This window comes from Thamnophis sirtalis, unplaced genomic scaffold (genome assembly GCF_051295495.1).
Source record: "Thamnophis sirtalis isolate CommonGarterSnake01/CBP01778 unplaced genomic scaffold, rThaSir2_p1.2 scaffold_4, whole genome shotgun sequence".
Taxonomy (NCBI): domain Eukaryota; kingdom Metazoa; phylum Chordata; class Lepidosauria; order Squamata; family Natricidae; genus Thamnophis; species Thamnophis sirtalis.
Genome location: NW_028261384.1, coordinates 115,156,796 through 115,184,084, shown reverse-complemented (window position 1 = coordinate 115,184,084; position 27,289 = coordinate 115,156,796). Strand labels below are relative to the sequence as shown.

Here is a 27,289-nt window from a genome sequence, read left to right as displayed (position 1 = left end):
CTTTGTTGTTTCTTGTCTTGATTTCACTGTGTACCAGAAGACTTTTTTCTGAAATCTGTAATCGTTTCTCTTCCATTGCTCAAAATGTAGAGTCCAGGATTTAATGCCAATGATCATATAAACTTGGCCTTTGTTCTTACAGCCATACCTTGATAAAATGATTCTTGTATTCATATATAATCTGTCTCTTAAACATTTTGCCTCAGAATTCTTTATGGGTTAGATTCCTATCTGAATATTTCTCAAATAACTTTGTGTCTACCGCTGCTATCATTGCTATCCTATACAAGGAGGTCCCGAACTTTATTTGAAAACCTGTTTATTTTATCCATCCAATATAACATCTGATTGAAGCAGGAAGAAAAGGGTTCAAAGAATGCATTTCAGGTTTCTGTTGAAAATCTTCTTTTATTTTCACCACTTTTTGAAGATGAAATGTTTATCATTTGTTGATGTTTTAAGTCCTCAAAATTTGATAATTCACAAAAAGAACACACTAAATATTTTCTTTAAATTGACTTTCACCCTTTAATAATTTTTTATATTGGCCAGGGGGCTGGGGTAGAGATTTACTTCCATAAAAGTATATAATATATTTATCTGCTGGGGAAAAAAACTCCTGAAAAAAAAAGAGTAAGAGGGTACATTTCAAAGTTATCACATATAAATTGTTATCTAAGCTTATAAGTGAGAGTTTTTGGAAAGTACAGTCATACTTCCTCACCCCTGTTAAGTATCTGTGATCTGAATTATGATCAGGTAAGAGATTTAGGACTTCCTGGGAAATTGGTGGCTGGGATGAAATAAGTCTTGAAATCATCCCTTCATGCTGTGTATATTCCTGAAACTTCTGAATATGGTATTATTTGTGATTCCCCTTGCCTACCCCACCCCTCCTCATGTCGTGCTTTAGTGCATCTGCCCTTTGACTTCCTGCTAGTGGCTGTAGTACTTCCTTCCTGCCGGAACGATCAAACAGTGCATCATCTCTGCTTTAGCAGACAAGCCTTCATCCAGATGTGGAAATAGAGACCCTAGATGTGAGTTTACACAAGGGGGAATTGAGAAAGGGTTTGAGGGAGGTGGAACAGCTGCCACAGTTGTGTCGATTACATTTTCTATGATACCAAGCTGTAATTTCCTCCGTTCTTGAGAAAGCAGTGGAATTTTACAAAAGTGAAGCTTACAAAGTGAACTAGAACTGGGAGGTAAGAAAGTGGAAACAACAGAGGAAATTATAATGTGACAGACCATAGAGCAGAATGAAGGGAAAGGGATGTGTGTGTTTTTCCCTGTGTGTTTCCCTACTTTTTTCTCTTGGTACTGTCCTTTTTTCCTACCTTGATATCTCATATGCTTCCCTAATTCTCTTAATCTGGTCAAAGTTTGAAAGTTGTGATGTGACCGGCTGTGTTAGTTAAAGGAGAAGTTAAAATAAATGAATGATTCCCTTCGATGTTTAGCCTCGGGGAGGGTGTTCCATGCTACCCTTCATATATTATGATTTTTCCCAGTTCCTACTAACAAGCTCTCTTGCAGTGTTGGTGATGGAACCCTAAGATTATAGCTCTCTTCATCTGATGCCAGAGCTCCAGTCAAGTGCCGAGGGCTGAGCAGGTGTTTTACAGTACGGCATTGTGTAGTAGAGTAACAGTGCTCTCTACTTCAGATGTCTTCTGTCCCCCCCTCCCCCTCCCTTTTCTCCATTCCAAATACTGAGCTCTTCTTTTTGAATAAATTGCCTCTGTTGCTTTTAAAACTTTTCTCCCAAGTAAGGCTATCTGATCTTGCAGTTGCAACTGCAATCTCTCCCACGACAGCCACAGAACTCTGCAAGACTGATTTTGCAGGCACCCAAATCCGGTGTTGGTTCAGTGTTACTGATGTGACTCATTTCTATGTCCTGTGCTGTTCCCATACTTTTTTTAAATGTTAGAATGAATAGGGAGGATTGAGATCCTTTCTAAACAAAGAAGCTTTGGCTTCTTGATTTTTTTAAAAAAAATATCTATGTGGGATAGGCTTAGGATATCTGTAAGGCACAGTTATTATAGCATAACTCAATACTAAGTTCTAGTCTTTCTCTAGAAGCCATTTCTTGGTCTGGTTTGCCTGTATCTGGCTGACATGCATCTTGCAAACCTCAAGGCCCTTTACCCCCCTTCCCTCTTTGCTTGCTTTTGTCTGTTTCCCTCAAGGTCATATCCCAGATTCTCTACATCTTCTGCATCCTGTTGTCTTCCAGTTGTATTGACATGTAACTACATATGTAGTCCTCAACTTAACAACCACAACTGAGCCCAACATTTCTGTTGCTAAGTGAAACATTTGTTAAGTGAGTTCTGCCCCATTTTACAACTTGGCATCATTGTTAAATGAATTACTGCAACTGTTCAGTTAGTAACATGATTGTTAAGTGATCCTGGCTTCCCCATAGACTTTGCTTCTCAGGTCGCAAAAGGAGATCCCATGATCCCCGGATAATGCAACTGTCATAAATATGGATCTGTTGTCAAGTGTCTGAATTTTGATCATGGGGATGCTACTACAGTGGTCATAAATATGAAAACAGTCGTGTGATCATCTTTTGCGACCTTCTGAGTAGCAAAATCAAAGGGAACGCCATATTCACTTGACATCCAGGTTACTAACTTATCAACTGCAGTGACTCACTTAATAACTGTGGCAAGAAAGGTTGTAGAATGGGGCAAAATTCACAACAAATATCCCTCTTAGCAACAGAAATGTTGGGCTCAATTGTGGTCATGAGTCGAGGATTACCTGTATAGACAATTTTGACCATTCATATCCACATCTGACTTTTAGCATGGGTTCGTACAACATAAGTTAAAGAACTTGCAACTGCCTTTTCTCAACATAGCAAAAGCATGATTAAATGTAATTTTAATGTGTGTTTTATGGTTTAGTAAGTTGTGCAAAGTCAGCTTGGAAAATCTGCCCTACTTATTGTGTGCTTGTCCCATCATAATGCAGTAGTGGCCACTAGATCAGTTTCCCTACTGCCATCATGTGTTGTATTGGGGATCCAATTCAGAGGTGGGTTGCTGCTGGTTCGGCCCAGATCAGGCAAACCGGTAGTAGCGGCGGTGGGAGGCTCTGCCCGGACACTTCTGCGCCTGCACAGAAGCCTCACGCATGCAGGAGCACACCCAAACTGGTAGTAAAAGAATTAGCAACCCACCTCTGATCCAATTCCCAGAACTTTGAGCCAGCCTAGCCAGGAGAGCCAGTGGAGTTCATGGTTAAGGAACTTTTTCAACCTTGGCAAGTTTAAGATACCTGAACTTCAATTTCCAGAATTCTCCAGCCAGCCATATTGGACTAAAGTATTAAACATCAACCTCTCTCCTAATTCAAGTTCCTTTTCACCCTGAAAATTCCATAGGCCAATTGTAGAATGTAATGGAAGGAAATACCATCGACATTATGTAGTCAAGGTGTTTTAGATTTTTTTAAGCCATACCATACAAGCTTTTTAGAAAAACCAACTTTCTTTTACTTCTAACAATTTTGATTTTTAGTACTTTAAAAAAAATGCCTTAAAACTTGATTTCTTTACATTTTTTCTCTGTTCCTTCTCACAAAATTTTCCGAAGCTTTAACAAGCCTTTTTTGTAAATCCAGCGTAGGAAAATTATCCAGGCAACTATTGGTTTCTTATTTGTATATTTTAATTATTAAGATATCAGCCAATTTCTTTTGTCCAGTGTTAATACCTTTTTCCATGTCATTCTTATAGCCTGCCATTTTTAAATTCACGATCAAATCATTTTCAATCATGTCAAGTAAAATTTTGGCTTTTCTATAATATCTTTTAAACATAGTCCATCTATAGAGACAGAGATTCTTAAAATTCTTAAAACTAACTTCTTCCATTATTCAAAAATATGTCCAGTGTTAAAATATTTTGTTTCATTCTGTATTTGTAAGTCAAGTTTCCCTTGTGGTGTTCTTTAATTGTATTCTTTAGATCCTTCTAGTTTCCTCTAATGCTCAATTTTAAGTCTTACCTTTTTTAATAATTCAAAATAAAATCATTTTTCCACTGGAACTATTCTTTATAATTAAAATCTTATTTCAAATTTAACCAAACCCTTATTTGTGACTTTCTAAAATTGAAATTTTAATCATTGTTTTATTTGTATGCCTGTGATTAAAGCTTTGATTTATATACAGTCGTACCTTGCTACTTAACAATTTTGGAAACTTATTGAATTTGGTAAATGCATTTTTATGCAACAACTTTGTCCCGACACTCATTGTTTGCTCGGTACTGAATGCACAAGCTAGAACTTGTCGCTGTCAGCTGCCTTGTGACTCACTATTCATTATTCCTTATGGGAAAATTTGTTCGGTATCTTTGGGATATATTTTTCAAGCAATTTTCAAAAGGGATTAGAAGAGAAAATATCCAAACCCTTTCAAAGATGCTGACCACAGATTGAACAAGATGGCAACTCCCTTGTCTTCTAGAGCTTAAACATACTGGAGATTGCCACTGGTGTCTGTATGATGATTTCAAGTCCTTTCCTTTTTGGGAGAAATTTCAAAGGGTATACTTTTAATCCCACTACAGTTGTTTGCCTGTTTTCTTCTCCAGAACTCCTTTCTTTCCTACCCAGATGTAAAACTTTACATTTGCCTTGAAATTCATCTTGTTGTTCACCTATCCCTGCTCTCTTTGTGTTGTTCACAAATGTCATACTAACTCCTCTTTAAGGCATAAATAACATTGAAGAACAATGTCTACAGTAGGCCAGAATCCTACTGTAAGCCACTGAACACTTTTCTTTGGTTTCATACAGAGCGATTGATATATAGTTATTCCGCACATTTGTCCATCCACCTCTGTATCCATTTAGCATTAGCATAATGCAATCACATTTTGTCATTTTCTCTATTAGAAGCCCATTGAAGTTTGTTGTCAAACATTTTGCTAAAGCCAAAGTTTCTATTCTTCTATTCTTGTGTTCAATTATACTGATCATTCTATCACAAAAACAACAGATTGGTTTAAATTATCAGATAACCAATGCAGTTTCCTGCCAAGCAGCGCACTTTTTTTTCCAAATTTTTGAAACCGCTTAATAATTTTAAAAAGTCACTATTTTTCAAGGCAGTTCTTTTCTACTGGGAGATGGGGAAATGAAAAGAAAATGGAGGGGAGAATGCACGCGCACACACACTTCCAACTCCTGGGTAAATGATAGTATTGAAGTATAATTGCAAAGTGGCAGAAAAATGAAGAAAAATTCTTGCTGGCAAACAACTCCATGAAAATCCCTAGTCCTTGACAGAGTTGTAGTAGCTCATCTACAAAGACATTTTTGAGGATTTTCGCTTTTTTAGTGATTATTGTATGCTGTCCTTCCTTCCATGAAATGTAAATGGAATACATAAGGTTATTTAGGAAGCTCCCCACCTTGGTGTATTGGAGACAGAGTTACGTCGCTACACACCAAAATGACTATATCTAATGGCCTAAAGGGAGACCTGGATCTGGGGTTGAAAATAATTATTTTTCAGCAAATTTCTGTAGAGGAGAATCCCTTAACGTGGCAACGCTTCATACTGGTAATTGTGATTATTAGCTACAATGCAAATCTGGACTTCAATACCCGTCATTTCACATTGAGAACCACATTCAACATTTGTTTTTGCAATCACTCCGTTGTGGGGGTTCTCCATTTTAAATATACTTTATTTTCAAAACAGCATCTCCTGGCCTGTGCCAACTATTCCTTTAGAGATGCATTCTGTTGCAGAAAAATAACTCTTTTTACAGTATTGTGCAGTTGGCTATGTTTCAGTTGGAAAACCACTGCCTCACGCACTCTCCCCTTTCGTTGCACCTGGTTATGTGGTCTCCCTATCTGCTGTAGATGTTGTGGGGAGCTCTATGATCTTTCAGTGAAGTATTACCTTTTAAAGACAGCCACTCCCACTCCTTCCCAATGTTGACTTCCTCCTGCAAAGATGAATCGCTGCAGAACAATGTTGCATGGGCTCAAAGACCCATTTGCACTTGCGCCTGATGGCGAGGCCTATTACAGATTGGTGTGGCCTGACACTTCACAATTTCAAACAGCCTTCAGTGACTTTGGGATGCAAAGAGCCTCTCCAAATCTTGCCTGTCAAATATGCAGATGGCAGAAATTGAAGATGGTCCTTGACTTATGATTTTAATCGAGCCTGATAATTATGGTCATAATTTGTGATGGTTGCAAAGTTGATTACATGGCTGGACCCATTTTTTACTACTTTTCTTGCGGCGATGGTTAAGCAAACACCGTGGTTGTTAAGTAAACTCAATGTTTGCTGTGGGACAGCTTTTACTGGAAACCATAAGTAAATGTCGGTTTCTGGCAAAAAATGTTTTAAATTGCAGCCATGTGTCTGCAGGAGACTGCAAGCAGCTCTAAATGGGGGTCGGGGCTGAAGTCAGAATTTTGGAATCAGGTCATGTCCCTTTTGAGGGGGAGGTCTGCCATAACACTACATGACTAGTCAAAAAGGGAAAGAATACCTGAACTAAATATATAACAATGAATCAGATTCATTGCTTTTAATTTCATTTAATTGTAAAGATATTAAAATGTTGTTGCAATTGATTATTATAAAGTGCATTTCTCCTAGCATGCCACTCAGAAGTCATGGTTGGCCCAAACACTGCATGGTTTTATATTTTAGCACTGCTCTGAAGATCATGTGCTTAGAAATACTTCCCTAAGACTGGCCCTTTGAAGGAAATTAAGGAAGTATCTGCACCATTTGTCTAAGAAACATAGGGAAAGAACAATTTATTCCAGCATTCTGAAAATTATTCCTTTCTCCCCATAATTGATGCTTCTACTGGCAATTGACTATGAGCACTCTGTAGTCTGGGACTGATACTTAATAGGGTTATGGAGTGCTTCAGATTCAAAAGCAAAAAAAGAAAAAAGCTTTGAGATGCACGTTGCTCATGTAGCACTAAATCTCCTCAAATCAGCTGTATCTTCTCCTGAGATTGGGTGATTTTCCACAGTAACTGCAACTCAGTTTTAGGAAAAGATACATTTGGTTTAAGAAGTGGCAGACAGATGTTATGTGGATGCTGCATGGTGCTCTGAAGACTTTTCATTTTTGAATCCATAAAAACACCCAACTTGCTTCCTTTTTACCTGCAACTCATTGCCTTAATTATTACAGAACAATTTGGGGATTTTAATTATTAAAATGTGAAGAGGAAGATTTGATTTATTCAAATTATCATTTATGTAAAAAATCCACTTTACCTTTTGTTGAAAATTGGCCAGAGAGTTTCCCACATTTTGAGAGAAATGTGAAAATAATAGAATAAGTCTTAATAGAATAAACCTTTAAAAAAAAATCCTCAAAGAAGCATTGTCCTTTTTCCTTTTTTCCCCTTTCTCTTCATATGGTCCCATTACTTTGGCATCAGTATCTTATCTGCTGAAGCCTGTATGTTCCCAAATATGTTAAGAACATATTCTGGACATTTAAAAAAAAAAGCCTATCTTGCAATTAATTTGCACTGGATTTAATGAATTAATTTCTGCATTACAACAATACATTGAATCATAAATTGACAAAACAAGCCAATGAATGAAAGCAAATATATGTGTCCTGGGATAATGATGCAAGATTGAATTTGGGTCGGTCACTGGGACCAGAAGTTTTGTCTTCTGAGCTTTTGGACTCATGCTGAAGCCCATATTCAGGGAAATTCTCTCTGTGCTTTACCAGAATAAACCAAAGCATGTATTCCAGTATAGAGAAGTTCTGTGAAGATGGACTCCAGCATAAATCTAAAAGCTCGGAATAGTGCATCTCTGGTCCTGGTGACCGGCCCAAATTCAATCTCAACGCAAGCCAAGTTTATCTCATGTGCTAAGCCCATCTCCACAATTGAAACTAAGCAAAATGCTGTGTAGTACAAAGGCCATTATTAGGCCTTTTTCTAATCTGGTTACATCCTGTGAATTCAATACAATTCAGCTTCTTCCTAGCATCATCATCCTCTTTTTCATTTTTCCGACAATCATAAAGCAAGAGTATAAAAGGCATGTCACTTTTGAAGCATATTCCCTCTCCTCCACTCTTACTGGCTGCCTGTGGACTTTCTATTTGGGAATGTGGTTTCTGGTTTTTCTAACAAGTGTCCACCATTTTAGAATTGCCATTCACCTGACCAAGCTAGTTATTAGGGCACCAGGTTAGAAATCAGAAGACAGTGAGTTCCAGTCTTGATTTAGGCATGAAAGCTGACTGGGGGATTTGGGGCTAATCCCTCTCTCTCAACCCAACTATCTCACAAGGCTATTGTTGGGGAAAATAGGAGAAGTAATAGTGTGTTTGCCACCTTGAGTTATTAAAATAATAAGGGGAAGGAGGGAGGGAGGAAGAAAGGAACCTAATCCTCAGAAAACCTACACTGTATCTTCTATCCTTAGGCGCCCTTCCTTTTTTTATTCCTTTTGTTTTATGTTTCTACTTAGTGTTAAAAACACCAAATACTCTCCAAACTAAATTCAGAATAAGAAATATTACTTATTACTTATGAATGCCAAAGAAGGATATAGGAGACAAAAATGTTTATATTTGCTTTATCAACTTTCCTCTAATTTGGTAATTTTTCACAGGGTTGTTGACATGTTCTACTAGCCTGCTCAATGCTATATTTCACTCTGGATTCTCTGCCATCCCAAGTCTACAATCTCTACTATCAGTTTGCAGGTGCCATGGATATCCTCCACACGGGTGATTTCTTCTGGATGTTGGCACTTGCAATCCCAATCCTGGTGGTTCTATTGGTACTGTGTACTGATTGCCGTGATGCTGATTTAGACAGTTAAGTCTTGCCCTCCCTGTTCGAAAAAGTTTATTTTGGGGAATAGCCTCCAGTTCATAAATCCTCTATAACGCTTTTCAACTCAAGACAAATTGTAGGGATTTCCTAATCTCATTGGTGTGCCTGTTTCTTTTTCTGAACAGCACCTGCTATTGGTGACTACGAAGACAAGTGAGTCCATGACTATCTTATCTTGGGGCAAAATAAAGAATGGGGAACCAGAATTCAGGCAGATTTAGAAAGCAGAAGTAAAACGAGGTCTTAGGAACAACTTTTGTCCCTGGGGAAAAATAGGGCTCTGTCTCCAAAATGTTCTCTTCTATGCAAAAAGAATTATCCTACTTTTGTACGCTCTCCCTCATCAAATGCACACTCCAAATGTTATGGGGATACTCTGATCGAGGTAGCCATCAAAGAATCTAGAGAGAGGCCATAGTTGTCTAGTGCCACACATTTTTTGAGTATCCCATTCAACCCTTGCCATCTCCCAATTTAAAATAGAGGTGAGGTAGGAGGTGATAGATAGGAAAGCTGCCTGTCCCCTGAAAACATGATGCCATAAGAACGTGTCTTTAATTTTTACTTCAGCTTTTCCACAGCTAAAAAGATTTGAAGGTATATTGAGATGCCCTTGTGAGTGCTCCAAATTTTAAGAGTTTATAGAGTGTTGAGCCTCTTTTCAGTCTTACCTTGAAGTACCTTACAGAATAAATAAACAGAAAGAGGCTTGGCCAATACACAGACTGACAAACTCAAAACTTAACTCTATCAGCCATTTTATCAAGCTGGATTATTGACAGTCTTCTCTCTGATAGGGAAGATTATAAAGGTTATAAAATCCATACAAAGCAGTGTCAGTTAATGACAAAAGCAAAATGCATTGCCAAACACAACATCTAAAGCATTTCAGTAATAATGTAACAGAGAAAGTAGCAGCAGTGAAGAAAGTGAAAACAGTGAAATGCAGTTATGTTGGAAAAGATTCCAGAAATATACTTTATTATGACTGTTCTGAGAAGTGACTATTAAGTTTTTAAAAAGGCTATCAAGTTATGAATTGGCTCACCTATAGTGCAAAGTCAAACTGTGGTTTGTTTAGTTTCAATTAGCATCTTCTGTGAACCCTGTCATTATAATTGTGATCCACGGTTTATTGTTTAGTGTGTTATGCGAATGAACTTAATACTTATTCAGGAATTCATATTAAGAAAGTATGGCTTAATTGTGAGTGACCCCTGTCATAATCTGATACATCCACACAACAGTTCAATAGATGAGATTACGAAATGTTTGAGCTGTACCATTTGGTAGCATCTCTAAGGAGATGTATGGGTAAATGGCACCAATAGAGGAGAATTGTATTCGTCTCTCTGTCCATTGCCCTTGCTTTTTATTTTTATTTTTTGGGGGGGAAAATTAGCAGCATTCCATAATATTATATTTTGTATACCTTAAAGTGATACAGCAGTCTGGAACAGTCTTTGAACCTATTCTTTTGGATGAGCTGCTGCTATGAATATATAGCTCAATTCAAAGGGTGTTACAATATGAGTACAGTTGCTCCCTGATTGGTTTCGCCCCACCCCCATTACACAGTACTTGGAATGAATCAGAATTATGTGAAATATCTTGTAGCTATATTTTGGCTTACAACGAGTCTCCTGTAATTCTTATCATAAGCAGCTGCAAAATATGGTTCTAATTTCTGTTTCAAACCAAAGTACTGGTATATTCCTTTCAGCAATGATGTTTTGTCCCAGGACTGATTTGAGTTGCTTTGTCCTGATAAAAAAAGAACAAGGCAGTTATAATTTAACATTTTTTCAAGGACATTCAATGTGGATTTTCTCTTATAACTTGTAATTTAAAAAAAAAAATCTCAGAATTTGCAAGTCCTCAATGAAGAATCTTAAATGGGTCAAGAAGAAGAGTGATAGTCATAGTTAGGGGGAAATTGACAGCAGTGTTAAATAGGAAGATTAAAATATAAATGTAAGCAATTTACATTTCCATCTTGCTTAGCTTAGCAGCATAAGACTACACGTGGAAATATTTTTCTGGTTTAGGCAGGGAGGGACTGGATTCACATATCAAATTGAAGCAGGACATGACTACATCTCACATTGGCTGGATTCACACAACATCCAGCTATTGATCAAGATTTATACGTTGCAATGATTGGATTCACAAAGTGTACGATAGTTGGGATAGTTGTTTTTATTTTTTGTGTATTATTTTTATGCTAACTACTCAATTATTCTGGGAAACACTAATCATACAATTTGATAATTGGGTAAAGCAGAAAGAAAGGAAAATCACACCATATTTGGCTTAGCATTATATATAGATTAAGAGTGGCACCAAATGAGAAGAGCTGTAGCTCAGTGAAATAGTGTGGGTGCTCTGCATGTAGAAGAAGCCAAGTTTATTTTTTGGCTCCTCTGGATATTTGTGGGAAGCGCTTCTATTTTAAAGCTTTCGCAAACAGAAGCAGAAGCATTGCGAACTCAACCACAGGTGTCAGGTTTGCAAAGGCTTGCATAGATGCCATGGAGTGATGAGCAAATCACTCAACAGAGTCTAGAACAGCTGGAAAAAGATTCTCATGATGACTGCTGAGTAAGGTTGTTGAAAAATGATAAATGCATCTTTCAGATTTATGTCCTTTAGAAAATAGTCTCTGAATGATTTATTATTCTCACAGGCCTTCCACTAATATTCATTCCCAGACTTTCAGAGTGTTGAGGCGTCCTCCCTGTAAGTAGACCTCAGTTTTACCGTATTTCAAAAGTGACCTGTTTAAGAGGGTTTCAACATTACCTCTTCACTGACTTTGTTGCTGTTTTTTGAATATTATGGTTTAAAATTTGGGGAAGTGGATCCTCCATCTCAGGATTCAGGAGCCCTGCTACTAAACTCTCAGTTTTACCATTCTTTTGAGAGTTTGAACTCTCAGCATTACCATTCTCAAGCCATTCTGCCTTCCATTAATAGTTTTCAATGTAAGATGCCACCTATGTGACGAAAGTGGCATTTGATGCTGAAGGCTATAACTTACTACCGTAGTATAGTATTTGAAAGGGTTGAAAGTGTTTGGACCTGATTTTAATTTGGACAATCTGTTCTCCAGAAGTTCAAGCCAACATTTAATATTATATTGTGCTGTTCATCTGTTCATTTTTCTTTTAGCATGCGGGGTTATGTATATTTATACAAACCCGTTTGTGCTTAACACAGGAAATGTTTTTCTTAAAAAAATATTGGCTTAGATCTAACATGAACTAAGATTTGTAATGCCAGTGAACAATATTGGGTGGATTACAGGTGTAGTTAAGTTTGGATCTTACCATTGGTGAATTGTGTCAGGCAGAATGGGATGGCTAGCTGAGGCCATTTTCAGCTTGAACAGAAGGCAGAAAATGATTAACTACTATGCCAGTTTACCATTAGTGCTCTGGCTGTTTGTGGGATGGCTTGAGATCACATCTCCCTGCCCTGAACCAAGAATGGTTGGAGAAAAATATTTCTATTGCTCTGTATCAGTGTACTATTGTTTTCTCACTCTTGTTAGAAAAATATCTATTGATAGGAAGATGAAATAAATAGTGTGAGTTGATATGTTGAAGAAAAAGCTGAGTTCTTGGTAACATTTTGTAAATAAGCCCATATTCTTAAAATTGGAAAGTGCCCTTGTTTCAGTTTAACTCCTACTTTTCCCCAGAAGAAAACAATCGGGCAGCTACAGCAAATTTGAATGAATGAATGGTGGCACACAACAACACTCTCTCCTTACATGTGTAGTTTTTTAAAGATATGGAATCTTGTCTAGCAAGCCATTCAGTGGTGGGTTCAATACAATACAACAGCAGAGTTGGAAGGGACCTTGGAGGTCTTCCAGTCCAACCCCTTGCCTAGGCAGGAAACCCTATACCATTTCAGACAAATGGCTATCCAACATCTTCTTAAAGACTTGCAGTGTTGGGGCATTCACAACTTCTGGTTCCTACTGGTTCAAACCTGTCCGGCTGAACAGGTAATGGTTTGGTGGCCTGAGTTGCTGGAATCAGCAGCAACCCAGGCCTGCTATGTCCCCAAACCACCATCTGCCATTTGCATGTGCAGAACATTTTTATTGCACTGCGCTTGCGCACACAGCACACATCAAGTGTGTGCATGAGCAAACTGTCAGTAGTGCCTGGTGGAATCCACCCATTCATTCCCTCCTGCCAGTTGTTGCTTTGAGCCACAGAAAGTAAAAGAGGAACCTAGGTCTTTTCTGAGATTGTTTCTTTCCCCCCATCTCCTGTCTCTGCAGCGCCACCTTGGTCTGCCATCCAGTCCCAGCCAAATTTGCAAAGGTGAGTTGCTTTCCTTCCCACTGTTCTCTCTATATCATAGGTATTATGAAACATCTGCTTGAGATGAAGGATGCTGGGAGGCAAATAGCAGGAGCAGCAAAACACTAAAAGGTTCAGCTTTGTGTCTTTAATCACTTGCTGCATGCCGCCCTAAATTACTTGGCTCCACTTAGCTGCATTGTAGAAAGCTGTCCTGCTTATGAGCTGCAATTTGATTCAGTTGTTAATGGGAGCACATTTTTATTTAATGGAAGCAGACTGTCAATCTGATTTGCTTTCGATAGCAAATGCTTTGTCACTTTGTCTGCTGTTTCTTATTCCTGTAAGGCCCTCCCTAGCTGCTTTTCCATGGGGAAACAGTAATATAGGCTTAAGGCTTCCTACGGGCGAACTCACCATGCCATCTTGCCTTGGCCAACTTGACGCAGTCATCTTTTTGCACCCAACTTGCCATGGACAACCTGCTGCGGCCAGTTAGCTGCAGGACAACTCACCGTGGGACGATTCCACATGGGATAACAACACGATAAATGTTATCTGCAATCGTTTCTTTGACATTTATTTCCATTGACAAAAATGGAAATAATGTAGAAGAAAAAGTGGCAGTCAACATCATGTTGAGTTATCACACATGGATTATATTGTGATGAGTAATCCCGCAATGAGATGGCCATTGTGAGATGGCCACACCAGGTTGGCCGCAACGAGTAAGCCATGGCAAGATGGAAACGCCAGGTTGGCTTCAACGAGATGGCCCTGTGAGTTGGCCGTGATAAAATGGCCTTGACAAGATCGCTGTGGTGAGTTGATCTAGACCCTCCTGTGGACTACATCTGCTATCTTGCCAGAATAGTGAGGAATTGTCCTATTAGGAAATGTTGATGGGTTCCTTGTATCAAGTTTGGGTGTACTGGTGTGAGGGACTGTAGGTGGGAATTCTTGGGGAAATGGATAGGAAACTCATATAAGCTTTATGTTGAAGAGGCTAGAAAAGGGGAATGTAGAATGCACATGTCCCAATAACTTTTCTTGTCATCAAAGATTCTGCTTTGAATTTGAGTAGCAAATCCCTGCATTATGGAAGTGTGAGGAGTTTTTTTCCTTTAAAAAAGAGTTATAGTAGATGTACAACAGTTTTAAGAGTTTTAAATAACTTTCTTCACAGTAAATAGCAAAAAAAGCAACATTTTCTCTTTAACTAGTGATATCACAGCATCCTTCTTATGTACGAAGAGATTCTTGACAGATGACAGAAATGACTAAAAAAAGTTTTTTTAAAAAAAGAGGAGCCCATTTCCATGTTAGATCATATTCTTGTACATGTATTAATCACTTTCTTCCTCCTCTGGTTTGCAGCACAGGCTCTGCATATAGCTTCTGTAGTCAGGCACCTCCATTCATCAAAATTGAGGATAACGGTAAGTTGTAAAAATTCATATATTTATGTGTGCATTTACACAATATAATTGAGCTTCCTTATGTGTATATGTATAGAAGAAAATGGGGGACTACCCATGTTGTAGCTGCTCTAGGACGATAAACCCTGTTGGAATAAACAGCCTTTGGGGGAAAAATTGTGAAACAGAGCAAGGATACAGGTCAGAAATGTACCTTTGAGAATCTGCTGTCAGGTATCGTGACTACCTAATCTCCATTACAAACATTGTCTCTTTTCAGAAAGTGTTCCCAGTTATGAAAATGAAGGTAAGTAGCAGCATAATACAATAGATATTCTTTTTCTCTTCCCCTTCCCACAATCTTTGCCTCACTTTTCTTGAATCTTTTTGGATTTGTGCGTAGTGCAGATGATCCTTCTCTCTATTCTCGGAGCTTCTTCATAGATTCAGTGGGGTTGTGATTTCAAGGTGAGAAGTGAGGGTAGAACTCATTTATATCTAAAGAAGAGTGTCTAATCTTTTTGGACTTTGTCTTCCCAGAATTATGTTGTCCCACTGATGATGATGAAAATTATGTTCCTGGATACATGTAAGTCTTTGGGAAGGATAGGAGTCAGGGCAGGGGTGCTGCTGCTGGGGGTTCGCACAACTTTCGGTGATCCTCTAGCTGGGATTCTGCCCAGTTTGGTGAACCTCCAAATGCCACCCCTGGCTGGCGACGCCCACCCCTCCTCTCCCACTGCCCCAAGAGTCTCCACACGGCCCATTCATCATGCCAGATAAGTGCAGGGCATACATGGAGGTTCGGGGAGGGGGAGGGAAATGGGCCTACTGGAGGTTCCGGAAGTCCGGAAATGGGCCTGTTTCCGGCATCCAGAGGGCCTCCGGAACATGGAGGAAGCAGCTTTCAACCTCCCGGAGGCTTGAGGAAAGCCTCCAGAGCCTGGAGAGGGCAGAAAATGCTCCCCCACTCACCATGGTATAGGAAGCTGGCTGGGCCACCCCCACCAACAACAAGGCAGCGAACCCATTGCTGCAATTTTTGAAGCCTGCTCCTGAATCAGGGGAATTTTCAGTCAATATAGTGCTACTTTTAAGCTCCAAATCATTTAGTCCATCATTCCCAGTTTGCGCAGAGAATAGCCAGAGAATGTAACTACAGTTATAGATAGTTCCTTATTCCCTAACTATTCATTTAGTAAGCGTTTGAAGTTACACAGCACTGAAAAAAGTGACTATGGCTGTTTTTCACACTTATGACTATTGTAGCACCCACATGGTGATGTGATCAAAATGCAGATGCTTTGCAACCGACTCATATTTATGATGATTGCAGTGTCCTGGGGTCATGTGATCAGCTTTTGTAAAGTGTTGATAAGCAAAGTCAATGGGGAAGTCAGATTCACTTAACAACTGTGGCAAGGAAGATTGTAAAATGGGGCAAAACACACTTAGAAACTATCCGACTTAATAACAGAAATGTCCAGCTCAATTGTGATTGTAAGTTGAGGACCACCTGTATAGTATTGTAGTTGACCTGGAAGATGCTACCCTTGTATGTTTTAAACATCTGGGTGAAGAAATGACACATACTTTGTATGAAACCCACCTCCATTCTTCCCTGTGTGTGTATTTGTGTGTGTGTATGTGTGTAATTCAGAAATTTAATATTTATTTGTTTAATATACAATATATTAATACATTTCCTTTGTCTGCATCTGAACAGTTTAGATGTTTTACAACACAGAGACTCAAAAAGTTGTTTAATGTAAAAATATAATCTAGAAGTTGTATTAAAAATTGTGGATCGTAGATGTGTGGGATGAGTTAGAATGTATGAACTAGAAATTTATAGAATGTCTTGGTTCCACACTTGAGAGTTCTCTTTCCTGGATTGCCTCCCACCCACCCAATTGATAGCATTCCTTGTCAGTTAATTCATGGCAGGTCAACTAATTTAATAACTATTTCTTAGCAATTTAAGAGAGATAATACAAAAAGGAAAGAATGAACACTAGAAATAGAGACCAATACCAATTTATAACGGCTTAATGAAGGCAGGTGTGGGCAAGGACTAGCAATATTGATTCACTTGTTCATTCTGCTCTTACTGGCTTGGGTCTTGCTTGCCTTCAACAGAGAGGTGTTGCCTGATGTCCCAATCACAGAACAGAGGAACAATGATCATGCCTCGTCTGGTAAGTTGGCAACCAGGAGGATTCTTTTGTCCCTCCTTGTCATAGCCTCTTTAGTGTGGTTGCATTAAGTTGCCTTTCTTTGCCTTTGGGTTTCTCCTGCTGCTCTCACATAGTTTCGCATGGCACTAGAATTGGAAAGAGAGGAACCTCCAAACCGAGCAAGATTTAAGAAGAACTAAGGGAGGGAAAAAAAGGAAGGGAACCCTTAGAAGAAAAGGAAGTTGAAGAAGAAAACAGTCTACCCAAATACAGATATATTCGTTCCATGTTGCATGATGCTGGTTTTTTAAAAAAATAGTCACACGCATTCCCCATAGTCATGTGATCATCATTTTGAATGCTTGGCAGGCAACTCATCTCTATAGTCCTTTGCAGTGCACTGTCGTCACAAGATTGTGATTTCGATGGGTTTTTTGCTAGTTTCCAATGTTTACTTCCCATTTCCAACAAAAAAAAAAATGCCCATTGGGTAAATGGATTTGCTTTACAATTGCTGCCAAAAATGTCATGAGATTGGGCACAGATTGCACTACTTGATGTGTTTAAAGCTTTGGTTTTCTGAAAAAAGATAATGTGTTTTGTAATTACTATATCAATTCATTATCTTAATTTATCTGTCAACAATCCTGAGTAGTATGTATTGCTTTATCCCTTTTAAACATGTTTTCTTCATCTATTTCCCCTCCCCCCCGCTAGAGTCCATAATGGACCAATATGAAAATGTGCCTGAATCTCAACGGCATTCACTTGGTAAGTAGAAGATATGGACTGATAGGAGGGACAGGACTAGCAAGAAAAAAAGATGTAATGGTGGAGTTGAGTTTAGAAGATGGTCTGTTTGACACATAGTGGAACAAAACAAGTTATAATGGTATTCTCTTCTATGAATGAACAAATAATACTATCCTACAGCTTTAATCATTGTTCTACAATGATTCTCATTTTTCCAGATATATTAGAAGGGTATTTTGTTTTTATTTCATTTATGAAAAATTTTAAAACCTCACAGTAGCCGAAGCCTTCAGGCATTTTATAACAAAACACATTCAAATATTCTTTTTGGAAAAAACATGGAATAAATACGTGTAGTCATTTATAAATAAAATGCAAAATGAAGGCACCATACAATAAAAGCAGCAAAAAGGTGCTCATCTGGAATAAAAATAAATAAATATAAAATTTAAAAACCAATAAAAAGCCTGGGAAAATCGATCTTTGTCTGATACCAAAATGATGCGAATATCATCTCAATTGGACTTCTTTAGAATAGAATTCCATATATGGGATAGCACTATAGAAAAAGATCTCTCACTGTAAACTTTAATGAACAAGAGCAAAGGAAAATAAGATCCATGTTACATTTGCAAGGATTCATTCATATATAAAAATGCACATTTTGAAATATTATTATGGTGAATCTCAAAGAAATATCATAGAAATATCAATTTAAATAGAGATACAGTGAATTTCATGGGAAAGCAGTTCCTAATTTTTGCCTTACAATCTGCCTCCTACGTCTTTTGAATTATAATCACCATAATTTCTAGGAACTGTGAATTTATTATGTTGGCTGAACCTAGCTAGTAGTGGTTTATTAAATAACCCATAATTGAAATAAACTCTGATTCAGTCTGAAAGTGCGATGCCAGTCACTGCTGGAAAAGTATTTTTGTGTGCCTCCTGATTTATTCCTGTTTTATTTTGGTTCCCCACCCAAGCCTTTCCAACTAATCACGTAGGTGTGAGGCAGGAGGAGCTACTAAAAGGGAAAAGAAAGCAAAATTCTATGACATCAAGAAGATGTCCTAATCAAGGAGAGAAGCAACTTAGAACTGAGGAGAAATTTCCTGACAGTTAGAACAATTAATCAGTGGAACAGAAGTTTCCTCCAGAAGTTGTGAATGCCCCAACACTGGAAGTCTTTTTTTTTTAAGTTTTATTATTTTAATTAAACAAAAACACAAAAAAAGAATCTTCTTTTGTTACATCTTGTATAAAGCATGTCGATTGGTTACAAATACATTTCATGTGTTTCTTCCACAATCATTACGTACACTTCATTCAAATTGAATTGTACATTTTAAATAAAAATAATAATAATGTATTTTACTATCAATGTACCACAATTCTCATTTAATTACAATTATTTAAAAGTGCTTTTATCTAAAATCATTTGTATTTAAAGACACAACCACCTACTGGCATTCATTCGCAATTTCAATAAACCTCCAATAACATTACACCTTTATGACATATTCTGAAACAAATTCAGTTAGTAAGTCTTTAAGAAGATGTTGGATAGCTGCTTGTCTGAAACTATATAGGGTTTCCTGCCTAGGCAGGGGGTTGGACTAGAAGACCTCCAAGGTCCCTTCCAACTCTGCTATTGTATTGTACTGACATGAGCCATAGCTATTTTGCCTGCAAAATTTATTCTACCTTTTTCAGCAAATCATGCTGGTTAGGACCTATACTGGGGAAGGCTGTTGTCCTCTACTGACATTGATATGGGATTTAATGTCATTCATTTTTCATTTTTCCTTTCTCCTGCAAAGGTGAATATGTGAATGTACTAGAACCGGAACCGATCATACTAGATTCTTGTTTTGGTGAGTGAGGGAAGCTAAGAGGATGGGCAAGGGAAGAAGTCCTTATTCTCAGCAGTGCATTCAGTTCCTTTGGCCCATTGTTAAAAAAAACAACCAGCCTTTTTAGATTCAAAATTGTATTCCATACTGAACGGTGAGTTGGTGTCTTATTCTTACACAGGCAAATGCACAGTATCCCTTGAGCCTTCTCCTCCAAGCTCTTTCAAAACAGGAGGAAAATAAAAGTCCTTCCTTATTTGCCAGTCCCCTTTTGCATTGCAGCTGCTATTGATTTTTGGGATGGCTATACTTCTACAGCCATAATAGTAGAGATTTCTCAGAGCTTTCTATGATAGAGACAACTCTATGACCATCAGGCTCTATATGAATGGGGTTTTGTTGTTGTTGTTTGTAACAGTAAGTCGGGAGAAAGTGACAAGTCACTGTGACAGGCAGAGCAAATGACCTGGAGAGCCACTTGTAGCCTTGGGCCAGGAGTTATTGACTGCTGGTTTAGTCTCTCATTAACCAATTATCCCCCCCAAGAGCTATTAAAATATATGCGCAGACATGTACATACTTTAATACACTTCATTGTTTCTCATTTTCCAGTAGTTGGCACTAGTGACCGAGAAAGTGAAGATGATGTTCCAGACTATGAGAACGTCTGTTTTGGAGTTTGAGGTATCTAGACCCCTGGAGTAAATAAGACTTGAACTGTGATAGCAGTTACAATGTGATAATGGTTTGTATTAATCCCAGCATTGCCTTTGTTGTGGCAACATCAAACTAATTTGGCTGATTTCGAAAAAGCTAATCATGATTGAACTTGATAAACACCATCCCAGAATTGTGGTCATCAGAAAAATTCCTTGGAAGTCACTAAGAAAATACTGTGGATGTGTCCGAATAGTTAACAGAAGTTGAGCTGAGCAAGAGTTAGTTTTTTAAATTAAGCAGCCTAGAGTTGCCCCAGATAGCAAGCTGGGCAGTATATAAATTTAACAATTAATTAATTAAAACATTTCTACTATATTTGTAATAATGAGGGAAGGACTACAATACAATAAACTGCACAGTGGAGATGCTTGTGGTACTACTACCAGGTCATGCATGTCGACCTCTGTGTTTTAAAAAATAAACTAAAAATGACTGTAATTTCTAAAATGTGGTCATTCTTTTAAAGCCCGTGATAGTGTCTGTTGCTGAAAAGTTTGCAAATCCTGCTGTATCCAGTCTAAGGTATCATTTCCTTTTTTTCCCCCTTCCCCCTAGGTTGAAAGGAGGATTTTAAAGGATCAGTTTTGCATTGGTGGATCTATTCATCTTTGGGAAGGATGGATCATTACGCAGGACACCTTCTCCTGAACAACTTCCAATTTTGCCATATCCTATTTTTACTCCTTTGCACTTTGGATGACACATCCTGAGAATTTCTCCCAATTACCAGTAGCAGTATTTCGATGGACTTTTCCCAAAGCAATTCAATTTTGATTTTAAGTTTGGATGACTAATAAAGAATCAATAATTGCACCATCTTTTCTATTTGAGAGATAATTGATCCAGGGAATGGAGAGAAGTCTGGATTAGTTTATTAGATGGTAACAAGTTGATCAATGTGAACAACTGAGCAAATGAGTCTTAGTGATTAAGTGATGCAGTAGAATCAGCCCTAAACATTAATTCCATTAAAAATGAAGCATTGTGTGTCATTTTTTTCCTCAAAGAGACAGTAGTGTTATTAATTATGTAGATGTGACAGCAATGAGACATACAATGTATTATATAATGTTTGCTTTATTTGTAAATATGCAAATAGCTGCACCCTCTGGATAATAGTCTATATAGCCCAGTAATTGTGTACCGGGCAGGACATATCATACAGTTAAACATCAATTTTCATATCTTTGCAATCTTCAGTAATTGAACCTGTGTCTTTTTCTAGACAATGGAATTATTGAAAGGAGAAGAATATATATGGGACTTTTTGTTTAGGTAAAGTTATGTATTCCTGAGCTTTGATCCCATTTCAACAGCAGGTTTGGAAAATTTAAGCAATTTGCTCTAGGGTTTGCATTAAGCTCAAGGTGAAGCTAAAAAAAGAACAATGCCTTTTGAGAGACTAGGTCAACATAATAAACTATAATAATAGTCCATATCTTTGGCATAGCATATTATATAAATGCAACAATTGTGCTGTATTAAGTCAATCACCTATTTTGTATGTCACCATCACATATTATTCAGTAGGCTTCCCAGGCTGATAAAATCTTGTGAAATGGACCATTGGTAACTCCCATATATATTCTTGGGAGTTCCATATTTAGCAGTGTCTCTTCTCTTGCTCCCTCAAATTCTGTTTCAACTTTCTTCCATTCCAGCACTCTTTCTACTCCCCCCCCCCTTTATGAGGTAATGATCCTGGCATCTTTGTTTCTCCTTCCCCTTAATTTCCTGACTTGTTTGGCTAATGAAGAGGGTTAGAGCAGGGGTGGGGAACTATGCCCCTTTTATGACTTGTGGACTTCAACTCCCAGAAATTCTGAGTCAGCCATGCTGGTTCAGGTATTCTGGGAGTTGAAGTCCCCAAATCAGAAAAGGGGCCATCGTTCCCCACTTCTGGGTTAGTATGAGTTGTGAGATACAAAAACGGGCAATGCCAGTTATTGCAGTGAGCACAACAGACTTGTTGACTTTGTTCCTCACTTCTAGGACTCCGTGGAGGGCTTCAGTGATGGGCTCCTACTGGTTCAGCCAAACTGGTAGTGGTTTGTCAGCCTGGGTCACTGGAACTGGCAGCGACCCGGGCCTGCCATGCCCCCAAACAGTTTCTCCAGGCCCCGTAAGTGCCGCCATCTTGTTTTTGGCTTCTGCACATGCACAGAACAAATTTTATTGCACTGTGCATGCACGCTCAGCACACCCACGAGCGAACCGGCAGTAGTGCATGCCAGAACCCACCCCTGGAGGGCTTAGCAGCTATCTCATTCATTTGTTTTACGCTTCTTAGCCAGTTGAGAAACTGTGACTCCAGACAGGCCTTTCCTAGGTGGAAACTGCAGCTGGAGATGACATTCAATTGAAATGAAAATTTTCTGTACGTGGTCCTGTAGCAAGTTTATTGTCCTCAGCTTCAAACCAGTTGGTGGTGTTGAAGATGATATGGCAATCACATACTGAAAAGAGGTCAGGCTGAGCTAAAAAGAACTGGGGAATGAAAATGCAAAACACATTTCCCTCCATTCTCACAGGTTGATGTGAAATACTCCAGCATTCACAGGTGTTGCCACCTACTTGCCAAAACTATATAGGAAGTCCTCAACTTACGGCCAAAACCGAGCCCAAAATTCCTGCCTCTAAGCCAGCCATTTTTTATGAGTTTTGCCCCATTTTACAACCTTTCTTGCCTGAGTTGTTAAGTGAATCACAACAATGGTTTAGTTAGTAATATAGTTATTAAGTGAATCTGGCTTCCCCATTGACTTCGCTTGCCAGAAGGTTGCAAAAGGTGATCACGTGACCCAGGGACACTGCAACCATCATGAATATTAATCAGTTGCCAAGCATCTGAATTTTGATCACATCACCATGGAGATGCTGCAGTGGTTAAAAATGGGAAAAATATGACTATTTTTTCCGTGATGCAACTTTTAATGGTCAGTAAACAAATAGTTGTAAGTCGGGTCTACTTGTACTATACATTAGGGAAGTGAGCTTGCATATTCTTGGTCAGAGAGCTGGAAACCAGGGGAGGGAGGGAGGGTGGAGTGCTGTGTTTTATATTTTAAAAAGCCTCTTTCCCCCAATCCTGTAATGACTAGACTATCTAAAGTTATTATTCAATATTATTTCTTGGTAGGACCAAAAGTATTATATTTGTATAAGAGAAAAAGAGAAAAGCACTATATTAATCATTACTGTAAAAGAGAAAAGCACTATATTAATCATTACTGGATAACTAGACTTTGCTTCCAGATATCCTGGCTAAGGGTAGATCTCAGTTAATGGAGTGATAACACCAGTTACTGCCGTTTTGTGGTGAGGGATCATGAAAGTTCATTAGCAATTCCTGAATTCCTGGGTTAGGATTTTTGTTACTCTGGGACCAATGATAGCTCTAAGGTAGGACTCTGTTTGCACTCTTGTATTGTTCATCTGGAGGGGGAAAGGTGAGCATTAAGAGATGTGCAAAACCAACTACAGGTAATTCTTGACTTACAACAATTTGTTTAGTGACCACTCAAAGTTACAATGGCACTGAAAAAAGTTACTTGTGATGTTTTTCATACTTATGGCTCTTTGGCACTTATGGCCAATTTCACTGAACCACCTTGTTACTAACTTAAACAACTGCAGTGGTTCACTTAATAATTGTGTCAAGAAAGGTCATACAATGGGGCAAAACTCACTAAAAATAAACTCACTTGGCAAATTTTGGCCTCAACTGTGGCTGTAAGTCAAGGACCATCTGTATGTACGGAACAGAATACTCCAGTGGATTCTGGAAAGTTCTGCTGCTTCTCTGGATCAAGCTGGTTTGTGGCCAATGCATTATTTTTGGAAACTCACGGTGCCTCTCCAGATTAGCCAGCTCAGCATGATCCAGAGAAGGAACAGTAGATTTTGCCAATCCCTAGTAAGCATTGATTTGATTCGTCAAGCTTTGGCCTTTCAAGAGGGAATGCAGGAGAAGTGGCTCCTATTTTCCCCTATCTTTAAATAACGGTCACTCGATAGTGAGATGGGAGGCATATAAATGAAATAAATAAGTAGATCTGTAGTCTTAACACTCAGCATTCATTCTTGAGTGCCCCATAGCATTCAACAAACTTTGAGAATAATTCAGAACATTTATTTTCACTGCTCTCCCCGCCCCAATGCCTTGGCTGTTCATGTGTCCTGAACAAACTAGATCAAATGTCAAACGCTTTTGAAACAACTTGGAGCAAACCTTCGGGAGCTTGCCAGGCAGATTCCCACAAAATGTTCTAATGCTGTTTCCCAACAGCCCTTGCCTAACTATTTTTACACCGCCTCATACTTAGACTGGATTCAAAGCCACTCATCTGCCTGTCTCCATTCCATTAAAGGGAAATTTGCAGCCATTATAGGTCCATGACAGGATTTCAGTAGCTAACAAATCATTAGCTGTACAGAAATCCAGATTGGAGTCCAAATGAGGATTTAGAATGTGCATAGCCAGGCTTTTTAAAAACTGTCTCACAATGTTTGCACACTTCCAGGAGAGTAAATCCTTAACTTATGACCATAATTGGTATTAGTTCTGTTGCTAATCAAGGCAGTTATTAAAGGAATCATACCCAATGTTACTACTTTTTTTTTACCACAGTGAACCCCTGAAGTTGTTAAGTGAATCTGGTTTCCCCCATTGATTTTCCTTGTTGAAAACCAGTTGGGAAGTCACAAATCGTGACCACATATGTTCCCAGCATTGTAAATACTGACTGTCAAGCATCCAAATTTTGATCAGATCACCATGGGGATGTTATGACAGACATAGTGTAAGGACTGGGATGTCATTTTTTTCAGTGGTGTAATTTCAAAAGGAGACTATTTCAGAAGGATATTTTTTAGTACATTTCAATATTAAGCCAGTTTTTTTAAATGGTTCAACTATGTAGGTAAATATTAGATATGATTAAAGTATTTGCATCTCAACATGCTGGCTGAGGCGTTCTCAGCTTAACATCTTAAAGTTACTAAGATTGAGAAACATTGATATAGAGTGGGGATGGGGGGGTCTATTTGGCAACTTTTAAGACTTGTGGACTTCAATTCCCAGAATTTCTCAGCCAGCCATGCATGGGAGTTGACGTCCACAAGTTTTAAAAGTTGCCGGGCTTGGAGACCCCTGTGTAGAGAGACTGAAGTAGCAACCTTATAACAGGAGTTCTCAGGGATCTGAACTGTGATGGGAGAAAGAAGTTGACTGTATTTGAAGCAGGTGATTTCCCTGAATTTTGGTCAAGAGAGGTGAATATGGGGCGCTGCCCACCAGTTGTCCTTTAAACACTTGAGGCAATGATTCATAAGGCAGAAAACATCATTTGCATTATACTGAGGCTGTATCTCGACTTCTTTTTATTGTGATACTAGCTGGTTCAATATAGCAATTGCAGCCCAAAGCATTTATAAGGCATAAAATGGTGAAACATTGCTGCTGCTCAGTAGCAAGAGATAAATGACCTCTTATCAGAGAGCAACATTTTTTTCCTATTAAACCTCAAATTTCAGGGCACAATTCTTAGGATTGGGAAACAAACAGCAATAACATTCTTGAGACAACAGATTATGAACAACTCTGGCATTAAAGACTGAAAAACAATTATGTGCTAAGGCAGAAGAGATTGCCTACAAAATTGTACCCAAACCCCTTACTGTAAATCTTAACAGTGTTTACTCTAAACTATATTGTTTCCGGTGGACCTCTATGTTAAGAATAGAGTGAATAGACTAGTGTCATGCCTGCCTCCGTTCAAAACTCAAGAAAGAAAACCCCTGGCTCCATTGAATTAGAGAAGAGGATTTTTTTTTACTAAGTTTGAAATGATAAAAGTGAAAGCAAAGCAAGATCTGATTCAAAACCCTCCCCCTAGGGTCCAGCACTGAGAGTCTAATCAGCGTCCAGTATGATGTTATTGAAAAGCTCTTCAGATCTTTTTCGCATCTGGAGTCTCGGAGATGGTTGACCTTGACGGAGTATAAACAACGCCACTCAGCATTGTCATAAATCATGAGTACAAACCTCCCTTCCAGTTCTCATGGGATTTTTATATGCCAGTTTGCTTCCCCCTCCTAAATGTCCATTCCCTCCACTCCCCTGTTTCTATGGCAAGAAGTGGGGGCATGCAGATAGCAAGCATGCTACAGAAACCCATGCTGGAGAACGGGCTGACACTAGGAGCAGAGAATGTCCTTTGAAACCCAAACAACCAAAAGACAGATGAAAGCCGTGAAAATGAAACTCTCCTTTGAAGCAGTACCACTCCCCCCACCCTGACGTTTTAACTTCTTATGGTCTAGCCCAAGGTTTCTCAAGTTGGCAAATATAAGCCTTGTGGACCAGCTCCCAGAATTCTATAGCCATCATGTTGACTAGAAAATTCTGGGAGTTGAAATCCAGACATCTTAAAAGTTGCCAAGGTTGAGAAACACTGGTGTAGCAGGGTTAAGTTTTTTTGTGAGTAACTTTTGTTCCACGTACAATAATTGCCCTACCTGGCCCTACTTTGTGTATGTATAATTAACTGGAATCCAGCTGCTAAATGCCATATATAGGAGTTAGCACGCCATAAATTAAGACCCATGATGAAGAGGGATGAGCAATCTAGACTAAGAATTTTCAAACATTTTCAGGCCACAAGACCTGTTAATTACAAAAAATAGAAGTCCCAAACACCTGATCAAGAGGCAAAGCTCTAGTGATAGAAAACCAGCTGCATTGAAAAGAATTATCTCACAGTTCTACCAAATTCTCTCTGCACTCTGCAGTTCCATGAAGCACAATCTTTCCTGATGATCTAAAACCAGTATACCTCAACCTCAGCCACTTTAAGGTGTGTGGACTTCAACTCCCAGAGTTCCCCAGCCAGCATGACAGCTGGAGAATTCTGGAAGCTTAAATCCACATACAGGAAGTCCCAGTGGTGGGATTCAGCCAGTTCACACCACTTCGGGAGAACTGGTTATTAAGTTTCTGAGCAGTTTAGTGAACTGGTTGTTGGAAGAAATCATTAGGGCAGAGAACCGGTTGTTAAACTATTTGAATCCCACCACTGGGAAGTCCTCAACTTACATCTGTAATTGAGCCCAAAATTTGTTTCTAAGTGAGACATTTGTTACCTGAGTTTTG

General features: G+C 38.7%; 1 protein-coding gene across 1 annotated transcript; it reads left to right on the top strand.

Annotated features, from left to right (window-relative positions):
- The first annotated feature begins 8,667 nt into the window (after positions 1–8,667).
- On the top strand, positions 8,668–20,952 carry LAT (linker for activation of T cells). The gene is made up of 12 exons (XM_087713795.1): positions 8,668–8,874; positions 9,019–9,046; positions 11,580–11,632; positions 13,191–13,233; positions 14,590–14,651; positions 14,911–14,937; positions 15,171–15,219; positions 16,770–16,828; positions 17,525–17,578; positions 19,384–19,437; positions 20,032–20,100; positions 20,692–20,952. Exons 1-11 carry the CDS (start codon positions 8,697–8,699, stop codon positions 20,097–20,099), a joined length of 675 nt encoding a protein of 224 aa, XP_087569921.1. The 5' UTR covers positions 8,668–8,696; the 3' UTR covers position 20,100; positions 20,692–20,952.
- The last annotated feature ends 6,337 nt before the right edge of the window (positions 20,953–27,289 follow it).

Excerpts from the sequence above, each read along its gene's own strand:
- LAT (XM_087713795.1), top strand. The coding sequence starts at position 8,697 with ATGCTATATTTCACTCTGGATTCTCTGCCATCCCAAGTCTACAATCTC. Across the intron at positions 14,938-15,170 it reads TCCCAGTTATGAAAATGAAG|AATTATGTTGTCCCACTGAT; the intron begins GTAAGTAGCAGC and ends TTGTCTTCCCAG. Across the intron at positions 16,829-17,524 it reads CAATGATCATGCCTCGTCTG|AGTCCATAATGGACCAATAT; the intron begins GTAAGTTGGCAA and ends CCCCCCCGCTAG.